Source organism: Babylonia areolata, unplaced genomic scaffold, assembly GCF_041734735.1.
Source record: "Babylonia areolata isolate BAREFJ2019XMU unplaced genomic scaffold, ASM4173473v1 tig00000337, whole genome shotgun sequence".
Classification (NCBI taxonomy): Eukaryota; Metazoa; Mollusca; class Gastropoda; order Neogastropoda; family Buccinidae; genus Babylonia; species Babylonia areolata.
Window position 1 is genome coordinate 105527 of NW_027468373.1, and position 12821 is coordinate 118347.

General features: G+C 39.6%; 1 protein-coding gene across 1 annotated transcript; it reads left to right on the forward strand.

Annotated features, from left to right (window-relative positions):
- The first annotated feature begins 2122 nt into the window (after positions 1-2122).
- Positions 2123-12250, forward strand: LOC143278271 (uncharacterized). Its single transcript, XM_076583245.1, has 3 exons — positions 2123-2483; positions 2913-3119; positions 7411-12250. Exons 1-3 carry the CDS (start codon positions 2129-2131, stop codon positions 8544-8546), a joined length of 1698 nt encoding a protein of 565 aa, XP_076439360.1. The 5' UTR covers positions 2123-2128; the 3' UTR covers positions 8547-12250.
- Positions 12251-12821: the final 571 nt, after the last annotated feature.

A 12821-nucleotide genomic window follows, 5' to 3' on the forward strand; every position in this document is an offset into this window, starting at 1 on the left:
TAATTAATGCTAGGGGACTTAATTTGCTTTAAACTGACCTTTCTCATCTTAAACATTACATTTTGAAATTATACTCAATACATAAAAGCTTGTGTGTTTTACTCTCAGTGTACAGGGCTTTCACTATGTTCATTCGCCCAAGTGGTCTTTTTCGGAAAATACTAAAATCAGTAGGACAAGTGGACTTTACAGATCTGTTGGCTGAGCCCTGAAGGTCATGGGCAAAAATCAATTGCGTACACATATTTATACACATATTATTCAAAGCGCGTGCTCATATTCTTTGCGAACGCGAACGATGCCATTTTGTTTCAAGTTGTTGACCTGCCCGTTCAATCCTATATTCAATGGACAATACACGATAACATGTGATGGAAAGTTGGAGAAGGAGGCTGTCCTTTACTGCGGACTTAAAAAGAATTTTTTATTGCCCTTAAAGATTTTTTGAATGCCCAAGATACACCAGAATAATATGATTTAAACAGCGTTCTCACTGCGAATGCCGCAATTGATTTATCGCCCTTTAAAAAAGCATGTTCAAATATTAAATTTTAGAACGTCAGTTAAGGAGCCATGATAGTGTAATGGATAAGACAGTTTCTTCTCACCCGAACACGCGGGGTTCGAATCTGGTTAGGACTTTTTTCTTTAAAAAAATTTTTTTTTTTTAACCCGAAGCTTTATAATAAATACAGAACACATTTTGATTAAGGATTAGATTTTTTTTTTTTTTTTTTTTTAAGTGTATCACAAGTGTGTCTTGAAGGCCTTGCCTCTCTTGTTTATTTTAAAATTCATTGTTTTACAGTTTTCTGTTATTGCTGTATTTGTTTTTATAAGGATGTAAGGACTGCAACTTTGGCCTTTGTTGGAAAAGCTTTCTGTTAGCATGATTATAAACTCCTTCAGTGCTGGGCATTATTTTGTCTTGTGCTCCCTATTTGCTAGGCAGTTGCAAAGGGTAATAGTTAGAATTAACAAAAAATTCTAGCATGCAAACTACTGCAAGAAAATATAAATAACCCATATTTTTTCTTAAAGGAAAATGAACAGACTATCCATTTCTGATAGCTTTAAGCCTACTTAACACATTGGTTAGCATTGAGTTAACCATAAACATGAGAAAAATATATTTCACATATTCTCTAAATGTATGTCATAAATTGTTAGTAACAACAGCTGAAATGAACTCAGAAAATGTATGAAAATTAAAAACTATGTGTTGCCTACTTTATGTATACACAGTCATGAATTGTAGTCCAGATTTCTCGAATTCTGCACATTTTCAGCCCATTGTTCACATAGCTTTTTGGTAACTGCATTTGAAAACTAAAGTACAAAGTGCATTGTCTTTAATGACTTGTAATTGTAATATGATGTAAAACTTGCAACATCTTGGGTGACTTACAAAGGGTGCTTGCAACATGCTATTGTTTCAATCCGCGAGAGCCAGTTTGTGTTTTATCATCCACCATCTTGGAGATTTTCATTGAGTGGTACTGACAATACTTAGTAATTTACTACCGTACATAGTGTGATTAGCTATTGCTCCTCAAGGATAAGGAAAGTAGACATATCAAGCTTTCTGGTTGGTGATTTTTTTAACACATCTATTTAAAGATGAAACACACACAAACTAAAGTAAAAAATGCATTGTCTTTAATGACTTGTAGTTGTAATATAATGTAAAGCATGTGCAACATCTTGGGTGACTTACAAAGGATGTTTGCAACATGCTGCTGTTTCATTGAGTGGTACTGACAATACATAGTAATTTACCATACAAAGTGTGATTGGCTGTTGCTCTTCAAGGATAAGGAAAGTAGACATATCAAGCTTTCTGATTGGTGGTTTTTGGACACATCTGTTTAAAAATGAAACTAAAAATCATGAAATGACACAGACGTATTTATACGTCATGGGGCAAATAGCAGTGCATTTTTCATTACGGATATATATGTCATGGGGCACTGAAGAGATTTAATTCATCATGGATTTTGAGGCTTTTCCTGTTCTTACATATATGTCATTAAAATATTTCTGCATTTGTCTCTCTCTCATTAACCTGATTCATTTTTTCTTCATTCTTTTCTTTCCCTCTTTTTTTCTCTGATTTTATTTTTCAACTATGAAAATTAATATTCATCTCTGTCACTCTGAAGTTTCATTTGCAGCCTTTTATCCTCTTACAGAATCTATGGAGGATCCACGTGTTCGTGAGAAATTGCTTGCACCTGAAGAGTTCTCTTTCAACATTTTGCCCTATGAAGTGGGCACTACTCCTCTGCACCTGGCTGCCAAAAGGAACCACATTGAGTGCGTGAAGGTGCTCTTTGACCAAGGTGTTGATTACAATGCCGCTGATGAAAAGGGACAGACGAGTTTGTACCTTGCTGCGAAAGGAGGACTGCCAGAGTGTGTGATGCTGCAGCTGAAGAATGCCGTTGGTTTCCCTATTTTGTCCATTCCAACAAAAGAAAATGGTATGCTTGTTTGTTTTCCTTGCGAATTGCTGTTTTCCCTCTTCATCCTTGAAATAGAAAATATAGATATAAAGTTTAGTTTGTCTGTTTGTATTTATTTTCCTTGAAGCATACTGTTGATTTTTAAAAACAGGAGATTTGATTGTGTTTTGTATGTCTGTGTGTGATTTGTATATTTCTTCCAGATGCGAACAAAATAAGTGAATATTTTACAGAAGACAAGGGAAACAGTCAATGAACAGAGCATTCTCCACACATTATTAATTACGATGGCCCTGAATGGTTTTCTACTCCTTCCAGTTTGTTTGTTTGTTGTTGTTGTTTTTTATGAATATTGAAAATGATTCATGAATATTGCTTGGAAAGTCACTTTTATTTTCAATTATAATCACTGATTCTGCTTCTCATTCTGGACATTTCTTTTTGCAGAAACGGCACTTCATGAGTGTTTGCGTCATGGTGGGAAGATGAAAGAGTGCGTCAAAGAGCTGGTGCGACATGGCGCTGATGTCAGCTTCCCCAATGCGGAGCGCGAGTCGGCTGTGCATTTGGCAGTGAGATTCAAGTGGAGCATGGCCATGATAAAACTGCTAGTCTTGGAAGGCTACGGCATGGACTTTGACCGACAAAAGTATAGTAAGATATGTTTTGTATTTATCTTACAATCCCTCCAGCTAATACAGAGAAAGTTCTTGTAATTTCTGATGGCAGATGATGAATTATTGAAGCACTGTACTAAGTCTTTCCTGCATATGATCAGACTACCGTAAAGTTCAGTCTATTCAGCGCACTGGTATATAAGCCACACCCACTAAATTTAGGAAAAAATTGAACTTTATACATACGTAAGCCACACCGGTTTATAAGCTGCACTTATTTCTGGTACCGGAACACATACTGATCCTAAGAAAAGCTGTCAATAGTCTAGGTTATGAAATAAACACAAGCGGAAACAATACAAAGAAAAGCAAGCGAAAATACTGCTAGTGCCACAGAAAAATAAGAAATAAACACAACAAAAATAAGATCCATAATTTAGGGATTGTCATATTTATTCAACGTCATCCTGCTCACTGAATCCACTAAAATCTTCATCTTCAGTGTCCGAGTTGAGAACCAGCACTGTTTCCTCCGCCATCTTGTCACTGACTTAGCCTCGTTTTCACTTCATGAAGATGGAGGTCGCTGCTGGTTCGTCGCTTGCACTGTCGTCTGCTAGGTCGATCGCCTTCAATTTGAAGGCTGCATCGTGGGCATAACATCGTGGGCATAACATCGTGTTTTCAGCATGATGAGGGTGTACGCTTGAGCAGAGTAGAACTGAATGCTGATCTGAAGGCTTTAATGTGTGCGGATTTGATTTATAAAACGTGAACAGTTAGCACACGATCCTGAAGCTCATCCAAAAATTCATGGACAGAAATCATGATTTTGGTGAGTTGAAGGGCAGCTAAGAATAGATGAGAACGCGACACTCCCGGGATCGTTAAAATCCGCAAATAAGCTGCATCATTGTATAAGCCGCAGAGGTTGAAGCTGGGGTAAAAAGTCGCGGCTTATAGACCAAACTTTACGGTACTATTTCTTCGTTCGTGGGCTGGAACTCCTACGTTCACTGGAATGTACACCTTTGGGCTTTTACATGTATGACCGTTTTTACGCCACCATGTACACAGCGATACTCTTTTCGGGGGGGGGGGGGCATGCTGGGTATGTTCTAGTTTCCGTAACCCACTAGACACTGACATGGATTACAGGATCTTCAACATGCATATTTGATCTTCTGCTTGTGTATACACACAAAGGGGGTTCAGGCACGAGCAGGTCTGTGGATATGTTGACCTGGGAGATAGGAAAAATCTCACGCACACACATATGAACTGACAGGCAGGTGTGTTTGTTGATGAAAGAAATGGGGAAGGGGGATGACTGGAGGGAGGAGGGGGTGGGTATGTAACTGGCTATTTCACTTTCAGCTGTCAAGGATTCTCAGCTGGAGCTAGTGGTCAGTCAGTGTCTTGGTTCAATGCCAAAGCTACCATAATGGCACAGTGCAAACTTGTGTGCTAAGTACATTTTCCTTGAAAATACCCCCCCCCCCCTCCCACACACAGGAGAGCCCCCCCCCCCCCCCCCCCCAAAACCTCTAAAAAATAACTAATTTCATTTGCCTTAGGCAGCCCCTGCACCTCGGCTGATTTTCAGAGGAAACTGTCATGGACAATTCCCCAGCCTACACATTTGAAAGGACATTGTGGAAATAGTAGCCTCTTTGGCGTAATGCCAACAGGTTGTTAAACTCTACACTCAAGCCCCATATCAAAACGACCTTCACTTCCAGACAGGAGGCCATGATAGTACTCAGATTTTAGACCTATATGAATCACTCGTGTGTGTGTGTTCATGTTCGGTGCATTAATGTTTCCGGAAGCCATGTTACTACAAAACCCATCATGGTAAGTGAATTTTCCACTGAGTTGCCCTACTGGGCCAATGAAAAACCGTAAATGTTGACCCCAGCGAGTAGAATCTTACTTGGATCTGTCAATTCCTCACAGTGCAAATTTTGGCTTTTCTTTTCAACTCTGTATGTTGCTGTTTACAGTGGAGGTGAAAAATAGACCATACTTTTGAGTTGGCCCTGGATGGTCACCTGGATAAACTGAAATCAGTAGTACTAACAGTAATAACATAAATGTTAGATCTGCAATAGATAAATAATATCAGCACATGTGAGGAAGTTGAATCACAGCCTTGGACATGTTCACTTGGTACACCATTTTGAGGAAGAGTACACCAATTTTTGACAAGAAATTACACCAAATACAAATATAAGGTAAACGGGTCTGGAAATTTCTGTTTCTGATTGCACAAGAGCCTTCCAGATGCCTTTTTAAATCTTGTATTTTGTTCTGCTTCAGGGGGGGGGGCTTGCCCCCATGGGCCCCCAACAGGGTGCTGCCCCTGTACCCCCATGCCGTTTTTTTTTGTTTTCTGGCAGTTGCACTCATGTACTAATAGCATGTTGCACATTGGCATCCTGATTAATCGTCCATAGCCCCTGTGGGGATGCTGGGGGTCTTTCAGTATAGATAGCATCCCTGCCTTCTGGAAATTCTGTGCTAGAAATTTCCTCTTTTCTATCACTCTCTTTGTTTCTGCCTTACTTTCTTCACTCCTTTTTCTGTCTTCCCAGTCCATTCCCCTTTCTTTTTTCAAGCAAGCCTTGACACTTTTTTCTCTTTTCCACAGTCTATGATGTACTATCTGTGCTGTTTTCTCTGGCGATTAGGCAGTGAGATGGAAACACTGGGATGGGCACTAGCTGCCTATTCTGCAGTGTTATTTGCCTCTTTGGTCTTTTTATGTTATTTTTGTTTGGCTTTGAAGTATCGTTTTTTCCTTTTATGTTTTTTGTAATCTGGGGATGATAAATTTGCAGAACGGCTGGCGTCCTCAGCATGGCCTAGTCTTATTTGCCATAATGGAGCTAAATGATTGGGATACTGTGTTATGAACTGTGTTTTGTTGGTTTGTCTTAGTGGTCTTTTTTTTTGGGGGGGGGGGCTGAGATGTGACAATTTTGTGATGATGCAGTTGCACATTTGTATGTTTTGACAGTCCTGATATGGCCCTGTGCAGTTAGCTGGACTATAAGCAACAAAAGCAAAAAAGCAAAACCGTTCATAAGACTTACACTTAGTTGTTAACCCATACCAGCAATCAAGGTCTAGTAGAGGGAGGGATACAAACCCTGGTCTGTATATTAGACTTGAGCCTATATTAACTATTACAGTATTAGTTGCTCAAACCAATTTCGGTGTTCTGCAGTAGCCAGTAACCAAAAGCCTAAATCTCCAAGCGATTATTGTGTTAAAAATGCAAATCAGGAATAAAGCTTAGCCATGTGGTCCAGTGTGTTATGTTAGGGTGCATTGGAACGGGTCACCCAGGATTTCCTGTGAGGTTAGCTGATTTTGAGGTTGACACAACTCATACAGTGAATTGTATTGCAAGCAAGCTGTTCAGAGAACTGAACATCAAGTGCCATTGCAAATGGCTGATGCATGATCAGGGCTTCTGTTAACACACATATGTGCATCTCTGAGTCTCTAAGATGAGACAGGACACACTACAGTTTCGGCCAGGGAGTCCACAGTACACACTATAAATGTGTGTGTGTGCATGTGTATCTATCTCTCTTGTGTGTGTGTACGTGTGTGTATGCATGTGTATCTCTCTTTGTGTGTGCATGCATATCTCTGAGTGAGAGAGTGTTTGTGAGTGAGTTTGTGTGTGTGTGTATCTCTCTCACTCATTCAGTATGTGTGTGCATATGAACTGATTGTAGGGTAGTGTGTGATGTGTTTGAATGAAAGAATGCTTTTTTGACCAGCGACTGAGTGGACTCGCTAGAACCACATGAGGACTCCCTGGAATACGTGAGTGGGAGTCCTGCGGACTCTCTAAGCAAACAAACTGTAGGAAGACCTAATGATTATACATAATTTTGAAATGGATTTCATATGAGCATGTCTATAACAGAGTATCTTCAATTTTGCACAGTTGTAAGCACTGCTGACCAGAAAGCACAAACTATGACAAAGTGTCATTGTTCGATCATAATGCAAAATATTCTTCATTGATCTGTGGTTAATATATCTCAGCGTAGTGTGTATGGGTCAGTCTGCATGCTTTGGCATTGCCTTGAAACTGAAACTGTATGTCTGCACCATTCTTCATGAAACAGTTGTTAAAATGTCATGCTTGAAAGAATGATGTTGTATGTCTGTGTTGTTCTTCTTTGATCAGTTGTTTTTCAAGCTTGAAAAATAGTGATGTGTGTCTGCATCATTCTTCATTGATCAGTTGTAAATATGTCATGTGTGTCTGTGAAATTATCTTCCTTTTTTTTCTTTTTTTACAGGAACTCCTTTGACGCAACTGATAAACCAAGACCAAAGGCTTCTAAGGCGTCAAAGGCTTCAAAGGTTTCAAGGCAATGGTGGTGAAAACAGTCACAAAGTGACCTCCAGCTCCAGTCGGAATGAAAAGCTGGCTGTGTTCTTTCTCAGAATGGGAGCGACTCGTGAAAGTCTGAGAGAACTTCTGTGGGATCAATTGAATTTTGAGGAGCCAGGTGGTCGAGTCCTAGAGACTCTCATGGATTCTTTTGCTTATCTGCCACCCTTCCCACGGCTGCAAGCTCGACGTGCAAATGAAGGAAATGATCCATTGTCTCAGGATGGTGATGATCCTGCATTCTCCATCATGGATGAGTTGAGAACTGTAGAAACAGAGGATGATGGACAGCTGCTTGACGATACGGGTTTATTACCTGTACGGATAAGGCAACGTTTGTATCGTCCGTCGTTACAGATGAGAAGGATGCAAGGGCCTGAAATGGTGTTTCAGGCGAGAGGGGCAGATGGACATACACTTGACAATACGGATTTATTTCCTGTGCCAGAAAGGCGAAATGTGGATCCTCCGCTGTTAGAAATGAATCCAGAATTAATTAATCCCTACGGTGAAGCAGTGTACAGAGATCCATTGGTGAGGCATCCACGCAATCGGGGTTTCTTTGGAATGCACAGGACTGCCCGGACTAGAGGCTCCAGGAACACAACCAACACAGAAGAGGAAAATTCGGCTGACGATATGAGAGTCAGTCTCAGGCGGACAGCAGGTGCATCTGCTCAGAATCAATCCAGACAGCGTGATGAACCCCCATCAGCTGTTGAAGAGAAGCAACAGACATATCTTAAGCGTTCCAGGAAAATTCCCTCTCTGGCCCATCTGAGTCGCATAAGTGTTCGCAACACCCTGCAAGCTGAAGTTCGCAAAGTTCTCTCTTTCCCGGTGCCCAATCCTCTCAAGGAGTACATTCTGCTTGGCTATCAGCTTTCAGATGACGAAGACGAAGACCAAGAATTTGAAGAAATACAGGAAGAGGAGGAAGAGGAAAGCATCTCACAAGTCCGGCCTCTTTTAAATGCACCTACGTATCAAAGGACTGATGAACATATTCTGATTTCTCTAGATCCTATGGAGACAGAATAGTGTGACAGGTCAAAAAATGAATTTATGGTAAGATGGACCAGTCATTTGCTGCAAATGTCAAAGGATTCTTTTGGTGTTTGGTTGGCTTTTTTGTGTTGTTTTTTTCTCATTATCAGTGACCACCAGATCCTTAATTCAGTTTTAACCGGTGTGCTGGCTGATTGTGGTGAACACAGATATTCACTGTGATCATGCTTATTATGCATTTAATTACACATACTTAACCGTGACCCAACTAGTGCAGACTCCGGCAGGGGTCTGACATTCCTGTCCTGTGCAAACTACTATCCGCCTATGCGGAGAAAACGAAAGTACTACCGATAACCTCCCAGAAGTAGGTAACCTCCCCTTTGTCCTCCTGGCTAGCGCCCTCTTTTGACGGCAATATGCCATCACCAGCGCAGCGAGCAGGGAGAACAGGAAGCGGGGAGGACAGGAGGGTCTTAAATTTGGGTCACGGTAAGTATGTTATTTAAAAGTAATTTTAGATAGAAAATTTCCTTTTAATTAATTTCCTTTTAATTACACATACTTAACCGTGACCCAACTAGTGCAGAATAGCGCGATGAGGTGGAGGGCTCGCCTGTTCTACTGTTTGTGTGCTACGATGGCCTGCTGTGCAACTACCACAGAAGCTATGCCTCTCGAGCCATCATCCCGCAGGCGTGCGACATGTCTCAGGTAGAACTAGAAGTCAATGAAGGTGACAGGATTTTTCCAGTAGGCAGCATCCATGATGTCTTGCAGCCGTGTTGGGTCACGGTAAGTATGTTATTTAAACGTAATTTTAGATAGAAAATTTCCTTTTTGTTTCTGTTCTGGTTTTTTTTTTTATTTCCGTTTTTCTTATTTTGACCCATTTACATGTATTAGTTATGGTGTGAGTTGTTTGTGTTCACTATGTCTAATTACCTCTCTTTTGTGGATAAAAAGATGAATTTCTACATCTAATGCCAAGGGCTGCTATGGTCAAATATTTTATTACTTCATATAGATTTCATAGATTTTGGTTTGAAACAAGAGGGAAATCCTGAGTTTGTGCTGTGACTGAATTTCAAAGAACATATGGAAGTTAGATATTGATACGAGGTGATACCCGACATTTTAGACATACTGTTTATGCCTTGTTTTTGTGTATGTGTCAGTGACTACAGTGAAATATATATATATATATATATATATATATATATATATATATATATATATAATCTTTAAATATTGGTAACTAACTCTTTGTTTTGCATCCTCTTTTTTGCCATTTTATGACATTGTGTGCCTTATAAAATAAGACATCGGACTATGATATTGTGGCAAACATTTTTCAGAGGTGTGAGCCAGTTTTGTATTTCAGTTTTGCTTTTTACCAGAGAAATAGTAGGACTCATATATCTTTGCTTTGTGTAAGATATTGTGGCAAATCATTTTGATAATCATACGTTAGTGAAACCATCATTTTGATGGGTTTTTTTTCATGTAAGTTTTTGTAATGGTCCGACTGTCATGTTGTGACTCAGTATCAGCTTAACACGGTGGTCTTTATGTGTGGCAGAAACAGGAGGGGCGGGGGGGCAGTGTTTGAAATGAAGGAAACATGTTTTGTTCTTTAGTCCCTCTGGCCATAACTGGCCTTTTTCTATGGGTTAGGAAAATAATTTTGGGGGTTGGGAATGGTATCAAGGCTTATTATGATGAGTGGGGTTGGGAGTGGTTTAAAGAAGTGGGTAGGGGAATGGTACAAAGACTAAAAGTCACTTCTGCTTTTCTGGTTATACTTTATAGAAAAAGTTTAGACTGCTTGTGCTACTGAAATTCAAATTGCGGAATGTAGGTCATTTTTCTGTGAGTGCTTGAGATAAAAACACACACACACACAACATGTGATCTCACCTTGTAGTTTTTTCATTGTCTTTATATGGGTGATGGTTTGTTTGGATTTTTGTAGTATTTTTCATTCTGGTTTGTTTGTCAGACTCCATTATTGTAACTTTTTGTGTTTATTTTTCATAACATGTATGATTTACTGATGTAGCTTGACTTAGAGGATGTTTATTTGTGTGATCTTCCAGGATGTATTAAACTAATCTAAACAGCTTTCCACTGACACTTTTCTTTTTTCTCCTTAATTTTAGGCATTCAGAGGTGCAAGTCACTTTTGTATTTCAGTTTTGCATATTATCAGAGTAGTAGTAAGACTAGTATATCTATGCTTTGTGTAAGAAATGATATTGTGGCAAATCATTTTGACAATCATACGTTAGTGTAAACATCATTTTTGGTGGTGTTTTCAAGTGAGTAAGTTAACTTTTCTTAATGGTCCGACTGTCATGTTGTGACTTGGTATCAGCTTAACACGGTGGTCTCTGTGTGGCAGAAACAGGAGGGGGAGGGGGGTACTGTTTGAAAGGAAGGAAATATTTTTAATTCTTTAGTCCCTCTGGCCATAACTGGTCCCATTCAACATTTCAAGGGGGTTAGGAAGACAGTTTGTGGGTTTGGGAATGGTCTCAAGGCTTATGATAAATGGGTTGGGGAATGGTATAATGACTTTAGTTTCTTCTACTTCTCTGGTTATACTTTATAGACAAAGTTAAGACTGCCACTGAAATTCAAATTGCAGAATGTGTGTCATCTTTCTGTGTGTGCATGAGATAGACACACACATGTTGCATTCAGCATGTAATTTTTCCATGTAGTATTTTTTCATTGTCTTCATATGCGTGATGGTTTGTTTGGATTTTTAGTATTTTTCATTCTGGTTTGTTTGTCAGAATCCATTATTGTAACTTTTTGTGTTAACTTTTCCATAACATGTAGCACTGCATTCTAGTGTGTTGTGTGAATCTTACATGTGTGTTTGTGTGATCTTGTAGCTTTCCACTGCCTCATTTTTTCTCTTTTTTTCTTTTTTTTTCTCCTTAATTTAGGCATTCAGAGGTGCGAGCCAGTTTTGTATTTCATTTCTGCATATTAACCGAGTAGTTACACACACACGCACACACACACACACACACACACACACATATGCTTTGTGTAAGAAATGAAATGATATTGTGGCAAACATTTTGACAATAATATGGTAGTGAAACCATCTGTGGTGGTTTTTCAAGTGTGTACGCTTTCTTAATGGTCTGACTGTCAGCAAATAAAATAACCTATTTTAGTCACATCACAGCCAATTTCATTCTGAAAATAGTTATGTATTTTGCTGTTTCCTAGAAATAAAAAAGAATGTTGGGGGGAGGGGGGGGGGGGGGATTCTGCAAAAATCAGTGACAAGGTTTCATTATTTATGCACAAAACTGTTTAGCATTATTATACTGAAAGTACCAGTTGAGCATTTGAAGTGTACCACATGTCATTGCATCTTTTACCCTATCAGACTCAGTTGTGCGGCACTTGACTATTTTAACTATCACCTTAGTTTTTGTCAGTAATCAGTTGATCAAAAGTTTAGTTAGCAGCTTATCTTCTCATTCATCAGTTAGCACATTATCATTAAGTTGAATATTGCTATAGTATTCTTGATATTATGTAAACATTCCCATTTTACTACACATACTTTACCATGACCCACTAGTGCAGACTCCGACAGGGAGTCTGATTCCTGTCCTATGCAAACTACTATCTGCCGTAATTTTAGCTCAATTGCCCAAACGAGCTAAGTAAGTTTGTGACCTGTTCCAGCGCGAGAATGAGAATCTCAACAGTTGAGAAATAGGCATATGATTTTGACATTTTATGTCTCCAAGAGACCAGGACAAGTGCAGACAGACCAATACATTTTGAGAATTTCACAGTCTTTCAAAGGAATGAAGGAAGAGGAGTAGCAATCATACTGAACAATAACCTAAAAAAAACAAAGTTTCCACCATAAATCTAGAGAAATAGTGTAGCAACTCATGTGAACTAGTGGGGGTGCGTCTCGAAAAACCTGACGGAATTCACAAAAGCATCGTGCTCATCAATGCCTATGTTCACCCAGGAACCTGCACAACAAAAGAGGATTGGGCCTTTTTAGAGGAAATAGAGAACGAACTTGGAGACTCAGTCATTATCTGTGGAGACCTCAATGCAAGATCGAAGCTATGGGACCAGCGGAACACCAACCCACAAGGACTCGCACTTGAAGGAATGATAGGGGAAATTCTTCTTAGCCCATTAACAACCACGTCCCCAACTTGCCTTGGAACAAGACAAGGGGACAGTGACAGTGTGATTGACATCGCTCTAACATCTCCAAAATTCAGAGCAGAAATGAATGCAGAGACCCCCCGG